The sequence below is a fragment of the Erythrolamprus reginae genome, chromosome 2 (assembly GCF_031021105.1).
Source record: "Erythrolamprus reginae isolate rEryReg1 chromosome 2, rEryReg1.hap1, whole genome shotgun sequence".
NCBI classification, from domain to species: Eukaryota; Metazoa; Chordata; class Lepidosauria; order Squamata; family Dipsadidae; genus Erythrolamprus; species Erythrolamprus reginae.
The window spans coordinates 211636684-211650577 of record NC_091951.1 but is presented as its reverse complement, the minus strand read 5'-3'; the positions used below and the strand labels follow the sequence as shown (position 1 = coordinate 211650577).

The window sequence follows — 13894 nt, the reverse complement described above, 5'->3', positions numbered from 1 at the left end:
TACAAAAGAGCAACAAAGATGATTAGGGATCTAGAGGCTAAAACAAAGTGTATGATGAACAACTATAGGATCTTGACATATCTATCTAATGAACAGAAGGAAAAGGAATGACATGATAGCAGTCTTTCAATATCTGAGGTACTGTTACATTGAAGAGGAGAGTCAATATATTCTCCAAAACATCTGAGAGCAGGACAAGAAGGAACAGATGAAAACTTATTAAGAAAAAAAGCAACCTAGAACTAAGAAAAAAATTCTTGACAGTGAGAACAATTAGCCTCCAGAAGTTGTGGGTGCTCCATCACTGGATGTTTTTAAGAAGAGACTGGACAGCCATTTCTCTGGAATGGTATAACCCCTTCCAACTCATTTTATATTCTGTAAAACTCTTTTTACTGTCATGTTCTCCCAAAGCCACTCAGAGGGAGAGGAATAACTCACTCTAGAACTGAGGTAGGCAACTTGGTCTTTTCCAGGTATCTTGGCTGAAACTCCCTTAAATCTTAGCCGCTGACAAATTATCTTTGTCTCATAAATTGAATCAGATTAAAGTCCTCTGAGCTATAACTTCCTTGAAACACAGAGACCTTATCAGGATATGGAATATCCCTGCTTTGTTTCTGGTTGTCTTGAGAAAATTTGGAAAGTGAGCTTGGCTCTGGTTTCTGGTTCCCTTGATAAAACTTGGAAGGAGCGAAAAAATTTTTTTCAACAGCAGATATAAAAGTACAGAGTAAATGAGTAGAGGTGTTGTGCTATTCTGACATAGTAGTTTAGTCTTTTTACAGCAATTGCTCTGCTCTTGTCTTCTTCTCTTACCTGGAAAGTGACACAGCCCACCGGTAAATAGCGGCAATCCTCCAACATACTCAGATATTCTGCTACCAGTGCAGCAGAATGCACCAAACACTGTGCTGCCTCTGCATGGTTTCCACGTTCCGAATGCTTTGCTGCCATGTTCTGCAGCCATGTTAGCCTCAGATCAGGTGACGCCTGGTATCCCTTGGCTATCCTGGGAAACAAATTATGATCAGAGACAAAAGTCTTGACTTTTTTGCACATCTATTACACTAAGTGCCTTTGTCTTTCTCTTACAGTATGTAAGGTGGAGAACTTTTGTCATGAATAGGTACACAGTAATCTCTAGTGATATTGTTATGTTCCTTAATTCCATTTTGTACTTTTCCTACTTTCCCTATCTTTTAAAAGCAGGCACATTCAGTGTTTTAAAGGGATGACAAGTGCCTTTCTGCTCATATTGGTTAATAGTTTTTGCCAATTGTTTGCCCATCTTGGGTTTTAATTCCTGATCAGCAGAAACAATAGGAGTTTTAGCCCCAAACCTCTAAGTGGAGTTATAGCCTGGTAATTCATGTAGGATGAAAATGAGAAAAGATATTGCCAACTCTTCTAATCATTTTCTCCTTTGATATTCCTTAACAGCTATGCGCTCATTCTTTTCCAGGCTCAAAATGCCTGATACTTTCACAGCAAGTTATGAAAACTCAAGCCTCCCTCTTCCTTTCTATAATTACCAATTTTTGGCTTTCACAGAGACTGATATCAATAAAACCAGTACCGAGCAACATTTCTTTTTTTTTTTTTTTACTAAGTAAGCTATTTTTAGTGAAAGCTCACAGTGATCACCAATATCCAACTAAATGCTAAATGTGATTTCTGAACATTCCCTAAAAGGACTGGGAACAAGACAAAGAAATCAGGATATCCGCATCTGGAACTGCTTTCTTTTTTTTTTAACTCTGAGAAATATTCAGTGAAGAATTAAGGCTGTGAAAGTAAACTATTCTGAAGTTTTCTTATTGCTTCCTCTATTGAGGCATTGACTGTGGCCTTACCTATACATAAGATCTATCAGCATCTCTGGGTCTTCCTGGTGCTCTTTCATCTTTACTGTATCTGTCAGGATCATGTGCAAGTTAAAGACAAGATCTTGTACCTGAGCAGGAAAAGAAAGCAATTTCTATATGAGCAATAATGAAAAACGATTTGTAAAAATCCATGTAAATATGATAGATACTGGCTTAGAAAAGCCTGCAAGGAAACTATTTTCTTTTTTTGTTTAGTCAGAGAAATCTTACTGTTATCATGCAAAATATTTTTGTTTCATGACTGATTAGAAAGTTAAGCGCTTCCTTTTGGCATGCATACTATTACTACTCTGCACACCAATAATAAATGCTGTAAATGTGTGGATTTTGTTCAGGTACCTATTCCTTCCTTCAATTTATCCCCAGTTCCCATTTCCTATCTGCATTTTAACTGTATTAGGTATGTCCACTACATATTGTCTTCCACTTCATCCATAGTCTCATACTATTTCTTTATTAACATTGACATTTCATTAGCTATCTTTGCTTTATATAGTTTTTCCAAAGTACTGTCTTTGTGTTTCCTTCATTTAAAGCTACAGGGAGTCCTTGATTTACAACAGTTATTTAGTGACTGTTCAAAGTTACAATGGCACTGAAAAAGGGACTTATGACCATTTTTCATACTTAGGACCTTTGCGGCATCCCCATGGCCAGGTGGTTTACTTTTGAATAATTGACAATTGACTCACATTTATGATGGTTGAAGTGCTCTGGAGTCATGTGATCTCCTTTTGTGACTTTCTGACCAGCAAAGTCAATAGGGAAACCAGATTCACTTAACAACCATGTTACTAATTTAAGAACTATTTATTTATTTATTTATTTATTTATTTATTTATTTATTAATTATATTATATTTGTATGCCGCCCCTCTCCGCAGACTCAGGGCGGCTCACAACAACAATAAAAAACAATGCATCAAAAATTTAATATTAAAAAGTCTCTAAAAACCCCTTATTCAAAAAGCAAGACACACACACAAACATACCATGCATAAATTATATAGGCCAGGAGGAGATGTCTCAATTCCCCCATGCCTGACTGCAGAAGTGTGTTTTAAGAAGTTTACGAATGGCAAGGAGGGTGGGGGCAATCCTAATCTTTGGGGGGAGCTGGTTCCAGAGGGTCGGGGCCACCACAAAGAAGGCTCTTCCCCTGGGTCCCGCCAGACAACATTGTTTAGTCGACACTGTTTAGTTGACACCCATCCAGACCCCAACAGCCTCCAGGCACCGGCACATCACTTCCACTGCTTCGTTGACTGGACATGGGGTGGAGATGTACAACTGGGTATCATCAGCGTACTGATGATACCTCACCCCATGCCCTTGGATGATCTCACCCAGCAGTTTCATGTAGATATTAAATAGTAGGGGGGAGAGGACCGACCCCTGAGGCACCCCACAAGGGAGAGACCTAGAGGTTGACCTCTGTTCCCCCACTAACACCGACTGCAACCGACCGGAGAGGTAGGAGGAGAACCACTGAAGGACAGTGCCTCCCACCCCCACCCCCTCCAGCCGTTGCAAAAGGATACCATGGTCGATGGTATCGAAAACCGCTGAGAGGTCAAGAAGCACCAGGACAAAGGATAAACCCCTGCCCCGGGCCCACCAGAGATCATCTGTCAACCTGTGCTTGCTGCTGCTGAATTCTTTGCTTGGTTGTCATAGAAACAGGGCGGGGTAGATATCAAGGGGGGTTGGGAAGTGTGCAGGAGGAGAAAAGGTTCAGTTAGGATAAGTTTCGATTTCCCAGGTGCCGGCGGAGACCGTTAGATGGGCAAATTCCTGAGAAGCGCGGGAGGAGCATCTTGGACCACCTGATGCAGCTGAACAGTGGAGATTGGGCGGATGTCCAACAGGGGGGTGGAAAAGGGTTTTTTAGTATGTGGGGTACGTGCCATTTTCCTCAGACTTTGCTTTGCTTTCGATGCTTCAAGTTCTGATTTTGATAAATTCACTTTGAACCTTAAAAAAAGGACTCTGAGTTTTATTTGTCTGAATTCTGGCTGGCAGCCTTGACATCATCCATCAATGTGACCAAAGCAGTTTCCGTGCTGTAACCGGGCCTGAAACCTGACTGCTGAGGGCCTAGATAATCGATTTCTTCCAAGGACCGCTGGAGCTGGAGCGCCACCACCTTCTCAACAACCTTCCCCATAAAGGGAAGGTTGGAGACTGGACGATAGTTATTAAGATAGTTATTAAGAACTGCAGTCATTCACTTAACAACTGAAGCAAGAAAAGTTGTTAAACGGAGTAAACTCACTTAATGAATTTCTCACTTAACAAATAAAGTTTGGGCTCAGTTGTGGTTGTAAGTTGAGAATTACTTAATTGGCTCTGCCTCCCTGCGATGGGGAAGTGATGCCTTAAAGTCTAACCTTAGCAGTAAATGATCATGACAAGGGAGAAATATCTATACCCCTTAATTCTATATCCTATCTCCACTGACCCAAGAGGAACACTAGATCAAGTGTGTGTCCCACGTGCCCCTCCCCCCCATGAGTCAGATCCTGAATTACTTGGGACATGTCCATGGTTGTCATGGAAGCCATGAACTCCTGAGCCATGTCTGAGGATTCGCTGACAGATGGTAAGTTGAAATCCTCCTCGGCAAGTAAGGTATCCCACTCACATCAAGCTAAGGGTCATATCAATGGACTTTACAGCAGAATTGCCCGAAAGCTCAGGCAATACAGTAATTTGGGTGATTATTGACTTGATTTCCAAAGAAGTGCACTTTATGCCCTGTCAAAAAATCGCCTCGACTTGCACTTTGGGTAAGATATTCATGCAGCATGACTACCAACTGCAGTTGTATTGTTGCACCACTATATTGTTTTTTATTGTTATAAGCCACCCTGGGTCCTACAGGATTGGGTGGCATAGAAGTCAAATAAATTAAATTAAATTAAATTAAACTGCATGGTGCTCCAGGAAGAATAATCTCAGATTGCAGAGCCTAAATCATAGTTCTGGCAGGAGTTCTAAAACTTTTGGGGATCACTAAAGGGCTCAGCTCCTCACATCGTCTTGATAATAATGGTACCTGTAAATGTACGAATGGAATCTTGGAGCAGTACCTCCTGTGTTATGTTAATTACCAACAAGACAATTGGGTGGAATTTCTCCCTTTTGCAGAGGTCACCTATGAAAACTCAGTACACAGTAGCACTGGCTTCACTCCATTTAAAGTGGCCATAGGCAGGACTTTGTATCTATTCCAGAATAGCCTCAGTCCCCTCACCTCATCAACTGCATCGCTAAGAGTGGGTCACCCAGCTACAGAATACCTGGCTGGGGGTGACAAAGATTTTGGATGATGAAGCTCAGGAAACATTAAAAACTGATGAAAAGCACATCAAGCTTTAAAGTGGGAGATAAGGTTTATTTATCTACCAAATTCTTAAAATCTAGACAACAATCCCCAAAAATTGTGGCTGAAATACCTTTGACCTTTCCCCATAAAAAGGATTATTAACCCAGTGACTATAGAACTTGAGCTACCAAAATGCTCAGATGCATAAACCCAGTATTTCATTGCAGCCTATGGAAGCCAGAGATTACATCTTCCCTACAACCTGAGTCGCAATCAGCCCCCCGACCCCATTATAATCGAAGGGGAGCAACACTTTGAAGTCAAAGACATTTTGGATTCTCATATACATCGTTGGGGGGTGGGTAGGAGGAATCCAAGACTTGATAGCATGGAAAGACTTTCCTTCCTCAGAGACCTAATGGGTTGATTCCCAATGTATTAAAGCCTCCAGACTGCTTAAAAAGTCCTATGAGCTGTATCCAGATAAATCTCATTGAAATATTTGCTAATTAGAGAATTTCTGTTTGTCTACCCTTTCAGTGTTTATTTATTTATTTAATTAATTAATTTATAGGACTAACGTCTCTATCAAGGTGGGCAGAATGTTAGGTCTGACAGGCTTGGTTTAGCAACTTACAGCCATCCTGCCATCAAAGACTAGCAGGTGGAGGGGGAGAATAGATGGACAATAAAACTATGTGTGTTTATGATAGAAAATAGGAAAGGGAAAATGACAAGTGATAAAGACCAGAGAAGCTCGTAATCAATTTGTACCAGCATCCAAGGCCAAGCATCCTGAGAAAGTATATGGAATACCCCAAAACTTCTCAGCATTCTCAAAACACTTAGGCAAGTTTCAATTGGCTGAAGAAGGACTGGTCATGGGGAGGAGGCTGGGATAAGGAGAAATTGTTCTGTATCTTTTCAGAGTGAGAAATCCATAGCTTGCCTAACTTTACTACAGTCAACATTTATTAGTAAAAAATACCCTTTCGCTTCAACCAAATGGGGTCAAGGGTCTTTCTAAGGGAACAGAATGGGATAGGTGTTACAAACGTCCATGTAGTGATAAACTAGACAATACTCTGAAACCAAGGGACAAGACTTGTTGCAAGAACAGAAGGTTAAGGCATCATGCTAGAAACCAAGAGATTATGAGTGCTACTTCAGCCTTAGGCAGGAATGCTGGCCAGGTGACTTTGATCCACTCTCACAGCCCAACTTATCTCACAGAATTGTCATTGTTTTAATGGGTTTAAAATTGTTTTAAGTTTTGGATGTTTTTAATATTTTATTCTGCTGTTAAGCTGCCCAGAGTCCTTTGGGAGTTGAGCGGCATATAAATTTAATAAACAAAACAAAACTGTTGTGGTTGGCTCTGGGCCAGCTCCTGCAGCGGGGAATTTGGATGTTGATTTAGGGGAATCCTCGGGTTATCAGAGACCTGTTTTATTGCCAGCAGAATCAGACAGTGAAGTTGATTCATAGCCAGGCACAGACAGTGGGGGAGAGGAATCAGACAGGGAGATGCGTGCAGCCAGTGCACCAGTCAGTGTCCAATTAGTGAGTCATCATAATCAGAGGAGGACCCACTTGTGGATGCCCATGTGCGCAGGCTTATGGCAAGAAGGGATCAGTTGTGCAGGTGTCTCAGAAGATAAGTGAGCACACCTGTTCAAGGGGTAATTTTGTTAATGTGTTTTGTGATAAATTACAGGCGTTGGGAAGTTTGAGAAAGAGACTTCTGAAAGAACACTGCTACAGCTCGTATTATTCAAGGACTTCTACTGAATTTAGGACACTTCATAGTTAAAGAACTCTTCAGGACTTTTTGGCGTGGGTGACTGTGGAGATTTACAGCCATTTTATCTGCTCTTTTGTTTTGGCACGCTGCCGCATTCAAGGACTTTTTCGGGTGAGAGTAATTTGACTCCTCTCAGAGCTTGTGTTTTCAAGATTGCTTGATAAACTTGCTTTAATTTCTTTGTGACTGTGTGTGTGTTTGAAATTCAATCCAAACTCACTTGGGGCTAATTGCCAAGGGCCCGGCATAACAAAAATGAAATGAAATGAAACAAAATGAAACAAAACAAAACAAATAAATTGTGGGAAAAATAGGAGAAGGATGGAGTATTAGTTATATCTACTACCTTGAGATATTTGTAAAAAAATAATAAAAGGATAAAATAAGAAACAGGGAGAGCAAAAGGGAGGGAGGAAAGAGAGAGAGAGAGAAAGAAGAAAGAAAAAGAAAGAAAGAAAGAAAGAAAGAAAGAAGACAAATACAATGTTTTAAGTAATTTAGGTCTTGAAGAAAACGATAACATTTCTAGCTAGATAAGGGCAAACCAAAACTAGGCCTAAGTCTTGCCCCATATCTTGCAGGCAATTTATGAGACTATACACAATACCTGCTCAGCAAAAGTTGTCTCTCGCAACTCTGGGTCTTCTTCAGCATAGGTAAGGATAGTTTTTAGTGAGCGCCTCAAGTGCTCCTCATTGAAGTTCTGAGATGTTCCCACAAGTGAGGAGAGAGACATGGTGACCTGCATCTTCACTCGGGCAAAGTTCTTTAAAGGAAGTTTCAAAAAGGATGCTTGAGAGGTATTTCTCTTTAGCGTTAACAAAATTCCAAACATACATAAAAAAGAAAATCCCTGCTTGCTTCATCATATCTAGCACCTTTAGCCAACCAACACAAGGCAAAAGCTTCTCAGGCAAATGCCCAGAAGTGGCTAAGTGCTTTGCAAAGAAGCACAATGGAATACACACATGCACACACACACACACACACACACACACACACACACACACTAAATAAATAATATATTTACATTATAACAAATGTATTATAAATGCAGTAAACAACCAGATAAATAAACAACAATGTCCATAATACCCTGTAAAGTAATGTAAAATAGGCCTTGGGCTTAAAACGCTGAAAATTAGTAGGGAGAAAAAGGTAGCCGCTCTGCCCTCAGAACAGCAGTTGCATGGGGGAACTCTTCTACCCCTTAATGCTCACACAGACACCCCTTTTCCCAATATCACTTACATTGCCAATCTCAAAGTTCTGTCTCATGAGAAGGTAGAGTGAGGTGCTTGCATGGGTGCGAATGATGGCTACTCTGCTACTACAGTGGCGTAGAAGACGCAGGCACAGATCAGCACACAGTTCAGTGTCTTCTTCAAAAAGCATTTCAGGAAACTGTAAGCATGGGATTCAAGTTATCTGATTTGACAATGATAAAAATTGTTTTTCTAATTGGTTATTTATCAATAGATGGGGAAGGCCACCAAATTCTATAAGACTCTGGGCAACATACAGCATTAAAACACAATAATAATAATAAAATAATAAGAAATCCCACAGTGGTGGGATTCAAAACTGTTATTAATGGTTCTCCGAGCTATTCTAAATTCTGCTACTGGTTCTCCAGAACTGGTCAGAATCTGAATTAAATATATCTGAAAAGATAATCCTTTAAAGAAATGAAATCCTATAAGGGCTCAAGGCTTGAGGCGGCAGCCAGATTTTTTTGAACGTAAATCAGAGTAGAAGTTATACAAATCTTTAGAGCGGTGTTTCCCAACCTTAACTGTTTTTAGATATGTGAACTTCAACTCCCAAAATTGAAAAGCTGAAGCCCTGATATCTTAAAATGACTAAAGTGGGAAACACTATTCTAGAAGGATATTATTCTAAAGGGCAGGGGCTGCAACAGAAAAGACAATATCATTGTTTAATCAAGGGGGCTAGAATATACCAACTCTGCTTGTTACAAAGCATGGGCAGAAAGAATTGGAGATTCTTTGTATTAGTGAAATATAGTACCCAATCACTTCTAAAATCTAAAGTATTAAAGCATCCACAACAATAAAATTTAAGCCATGTCTCCCACTGGATCTTGAACAATGTGACAGCCTTTTTATGTGGACTGTTCCATATCTGGAGTATACTGACTGAGGAAAACTGCTCTGGACAATAGTAAACAAATCTCACATAAGGCAAGCAAGAAATTCCATAGAAGATCCTATTCCTTGCAAAAGTTTCAGGCTGACTGGAAGGAACCACATTTGGCAGGACATTCCTCACCAAGCAGACTCACCTTGCTCACTAGTGCTCTCTGAGTGGCAAAGCAGTGTTGCAAGAAGGCAGCACTAGGTGTACAACCCATGCTGTGAAGAAGCACCCTCAGCACCCCACCCAGGACACTCTCCTTGGTTTCAGACACTGTCTGCAGGGGAGGAGAAGGAAGAAAAAAAAAGAATTCATTATATAGCACTGCAGAACAAAGGAAGCTCTATAGAAGCAAAGAAGGAACATTTCATGCTATCACACACTTCATTACAATGTAGAAGTAGAACAAAGAATAAAAATGATAACTCTACAGGTAAATGAGATTCTCAATGTGTTTTAAGGAAATGTTTTATCACAAAAAATGTAACATTCCTTATATTTAAAAGAAAGTTATTTCCTACCTTATTATCTCCAAATTCCTCATACGAAGTAGATGATAAATAAAACTATTTGGCACAATATTTGAGAAGCATATAAAGAATTTCTTTGAAATGCACTGGAGACCAACTAACACCCTGAAGAATCTTTTTATAGTTTATGTCTAGGATTTTTATACAAGATGTGAAGTCTGCTTGCAGGCGAAGAAACTAACAGAGACTTCAGTATGGCTAGTAAAATGAGGGCTTGGAAAAGCTTGTTTAGGACTACTGGGAGTGTTTTTTATTTAAGACAGATTGCCTGTCTTTAGTAAGGATTAGTACTTACAGTACCACAGTAAGTGGTCACTAGTGAAACCTAGAGAAATTCCTATATGTCACAGATACATTTTGCTTCTTAATGTATATGGCCTAATTTAGTTTCTATATGCCACCCATTCATATTTTATTTTCAGGCCTTACCCAACATATTCATTTGATTTTGCTCAACAGTGTGTTTCTGAGAACCATCATGACTTGGAATAACCAGTTATTACTGTAGATAGAGGAACTGTAATAGAATAGAAAAGAATGAAAGAGATGAAAAGACCTTGGAGCAGAGGTGGGCTCCTGGTGGTTCGGACCAGCTCTATAGAACCGGTAATGGGAATTTCCCCCTGCTCACTGAATTGGCAGCGATGGCCAGCTGGACACGTCCCTGAACCAACTATCTCTGCAGTGCTGTTGATGGTGCCATCTTGTTTTTCACTTCTGCGCACGTGTAAGAAGTTGGTTTTTGCTTTTCTATATGTGCAAAAGCTGTGCGTTAAACACTGCGTGTGCGCAACATATGCACACACATGTACCCATATGGCATGTGAGGAAGTGAACCGGCAGTGTGGTAAGTTAGAACCCACCCCTGCTTTGGAGATCTTCTAATCTAGCTCCCTGCTCAAGGAGGAGAATCTATACCATTTTAGATACATGACTGTCTAGACTCTTCTTAAAAACATCCAAGGATGGAGTGCCCACGGTTTCTGGAGTCAAGTTGTTCTACTGGTTAATTGTCCCCACTGTTAGGAAGTTTTTCCTTAATTCCAGATTGCTTCTCTTTGATTAGATTCCAATTATTATTTCTTGTCCTGCCCTCTTTGGAGAAGAACCGTTGCACTTACCTGAACGGTCTTCTCGATGCACTGCGAGGAGAGTCCAAGGTGGGTTGTACTTCAGCCTTGCTTGAAGGGACTGAGTTAAATATTAGCATAAATAACAGGTCCCGCCCCCTTACTGCCCTTACTGGATCAGTCTCCAAGAAAAACGAAGTCATAGTGTTAATCAACCAATAACTTTTATTAACTAACAGTAACTGAAACCAATGATAATGTAAATCAACTGTGGCTCACACACCTGTGCTCCGGGGCCAAATAGCCGGGTCGGGTTTGGACTCTCCTCGCAGTGCATCGAGAAGACCGTTCAGGTAAGTGCAACGGTTCTTCTCCACTGCACTGCTGCGGAGAGTCCAAGGTGGGATATATACCCAAGCTTAATTATGTAGGGCGGGAAGAGGCTGGACCAGGTGCGCAAGGGCATTGCACACGCTTTGCAGCACTCTACGTCCGAACGCTGCATCAGTTGAAGCGTGTTTATCTAGACGGTAATGTTTGATAAATGTGTTGGGGGCAGACCAGGTTGCTGCCCGGCAAATGTCCTCGATGGGTGCTTGAGTTGCCCAAGCCGCTGACGTGGCCGCACTTCTCGTGGAATGTGCCGTAATGCCTTTTGGTATTGGAGTGGGGCCTAACTTGTATGCTGTGGTTAAGCAGGAATGTATCCAGCAACTAATAGTCTTGGATGAGACCTTCGACCCCATGGAGGCAGGAAAATAAGACACAAATAGGGATTCCGTCTTTCGAAATGTATTCATGCGTCTGATGTAAATTTTTAATGCGCGTCTTATGTCAATTTTATGCCATTTGAGTTCTAGAGGGTGTGACCCATGGGTACAAAAGTCCAGCAGTATAATTTCTTGTGCTCGATGAAAAACAGTGTTTACCTTCTGTTTACCTTTAGGAGTCTAAACCTAGGACCACCCTGTCTGGGTGGAAAATACATAAGTCCTGTCTGATTGAGAGTGCTGACATTTCTGAGACCCTTCTTGCTGATGTAACAGCTTTCAAGAAGGCTGTTTTCATGGATAATAGTCGTAAAGAAATGTCCTGTATTGATTCAAAGGGAGGCTTGGTGAGGGCCTGCAGCACGAGTGGTAGGTCCCAAGTAGGGAAATGGTGGACCGGTGGGGGTCTAATGTTTGCTGCTCCTCTAATGAAGTCACGCACCCATGGGTGTTGAGAGATTGGTTGTGCAAATTCTGTTTTGAGGATGGTAGCTATGGCTGCTACTTGTCTCCGTAGGGTATTTGGTGCTAGTCCTCTGTCTAGACCAGTCTGCAAGAAAGCCAGAAGTTGAATCACAGATGGGGACTGTGGATCCATGTTTTGTTTCTTGCAAAAGTTGCAGTATGCTGTCCACATAGCCTGGTAAATCCGGGTGGTTGATGGACGTCGAGATGCCTGGATGGTATTAATGACATTTTCTGGCACTTGAAGTCTCCTTAGTCTGTCCCCCTCAAGTGCCACATGCCCAAGTTTCCACCACTGTGGGTCTGGATGCCTCACCGATCCCTGTATTAGCATTATCTTGTGATGTGGTATGCGCCAAGGAGGGGAGATCGACAGTTCCTTCAAATCCGCGAACCATGGCCATCTGGGCCAGTATGGTGCGATTAAGAGTATTTCCGCTCCTTCCCGGAGGAGCTTGTTGATCACCCTCGGAATCACGCATACAGGTGGGAAGGCGTATAGAAGGCCCTCCAGCCAAGGACAGAGGAGGGCATTGATTTGTTCCGCTCCCGGTGTTGGGAAGCGGGAGAAAAATCGTGGGAGCTGATTGTTGAGGTGGGTGGCAAACAGATCCACCTCCGGTGTCCCATACCTGTGAGTTATTTCCTGGAAAAGTGAAGGTTCCAGACTCCATTCTGCTGGATCGATGGTCGTCCGGCTCAGCCAATCTGCTTTTACATTTGAGATGCCGGAGATGTGTTCGGCTCTCAGGGATGTCAAGTGTTGCTCTGCCCATCGGAATAGGGAGTGTGCCTCTCACATCAAACGATCAGACCTCGTGCCCCCTTGATGATTGATATGTGCCCGTGTAGCCACATTGTCCATCAGGATCAGCACATGTTGATGCCTGACTTCTGGTGCAAAGTGTAGAAGTGCCAAGTGAACTGCTTTGAGTTCTAGTAGGTTGATGTTTGGGTCTATGAGGTCCCTTGTGCTCCACAGACCCTGGGTCACCCCTGAGATGGAGTGGGCGCCCCAGCCTGATAGGCTCGCATCTGTTGTTATTGTCACCTCCAGATGTGGTAGAAAGGGAGAGCCTTGCTGGAGGGCTGGAGATCTCCACCATGGAAGGGATCTCTGTACTTTTGTTGAGATTGTTACCTTTATGGCAGAGTGACTGGTCCGGTTCCTCTGGAAAGGGAGGAGGAACCACTGCAGTGGTCTGGCGTGTAGCCTGGCCCAAGGCACAATGTCTATGCATGAGATGAATAATCCCAGCAGTTGAGACAGGAAGGATAGAGGAACTGTTTTCCTTCATTGTAACTCTGCTACCATGTCCTTGATCTTGCACTGGCTTTCGGGAGACAGGTAGACCTTGCCTGCTGTGGTGTCTATGTTGGTCCCCAAATGAGACAATTGTTTGGTTGGGGTTAAGTGGGTTTTTTGGCAGTTGACTGAAAAACCGTGGTTCTCTAGGGTTCTGATGGTCTCCTTCAGGTTCTCTCTTGCTCTGCTGGGATTGCTGGATAGTATTATAATGTCGTCCAGGTAAGCCAAAATTCTCAGAGGTCGAGTTCTGAGTTCTGCTGTTAGAATGTCCAGTATCTTTGTGAACGTTCGTGGAGCCGATGTTAGGCCGAATGGCATGGCTTTGTACTGAAAATGATGATTCTCGAAGCAAAATCAAAGGAATTTTCTGTATTCTGGATGTACCGGTATGTGCAGGTACGCTTCCTTTAGATCTATCGATGTTAGCCAATTGTTTTGATGTATTGCTGCAAGGATAGTCTTTAATGAATGCATTTTGAACCTGTGGTATCTCACGAATAAGTTCAACTGTTTTAGGTTGAGTATAAGTCGGCAACCACCTCAGGCTTTGGGTACTATAAATACTATTGAGTA

At 42.0% G+C, this 13894-nt stretch overlaps 1 protein-coding gene across 14 annotated transcripts in view; it reads right to left on the bottom strand.

The window, feature by feature from the left end:
* The window catches only part of DOCK6 (dedicator of cytokinesis 6), a 280141-nt gene that overhangs the window by 62851 nt on the left and 203396 nt on the right, over positions 1 to 13894 (bottom strand). For 13 of the 14 annotated variants that reach the window (XR_011558174.1, XM_070741668.1, XM_070741669.1 and 10 more), the window contains 5 exons: positions 9326 to 9454; positions 8272 to 8424; positions 7628 to 7786; positions 1857 to 1957; positions 820 to 1012 (listed from right to left, as the gene is read on the bottom strand). Coding sequence is in view for 13 of the 14 variants with exons in the window: in XM_070741668.1 (XP_070597769.1) it covers positions 820 to 1012; positions 1857 to 1957; positions 7628 to 7786; positions 8272 to 8424; positions 9326 to 9454 (735 nt within the window). In the remaining variant the exon portion in view is untranslated. The remainder of the gene's footprint in view (positions 1 to 819; positions 1013 to 1856; positions 1958 to 7627; positions 7787 to 8271; positions 8425 to 9325; positions 9455 to 13894) is intronic. The other variant, XM_070741676.1, reaches the window with a different exon arrangement.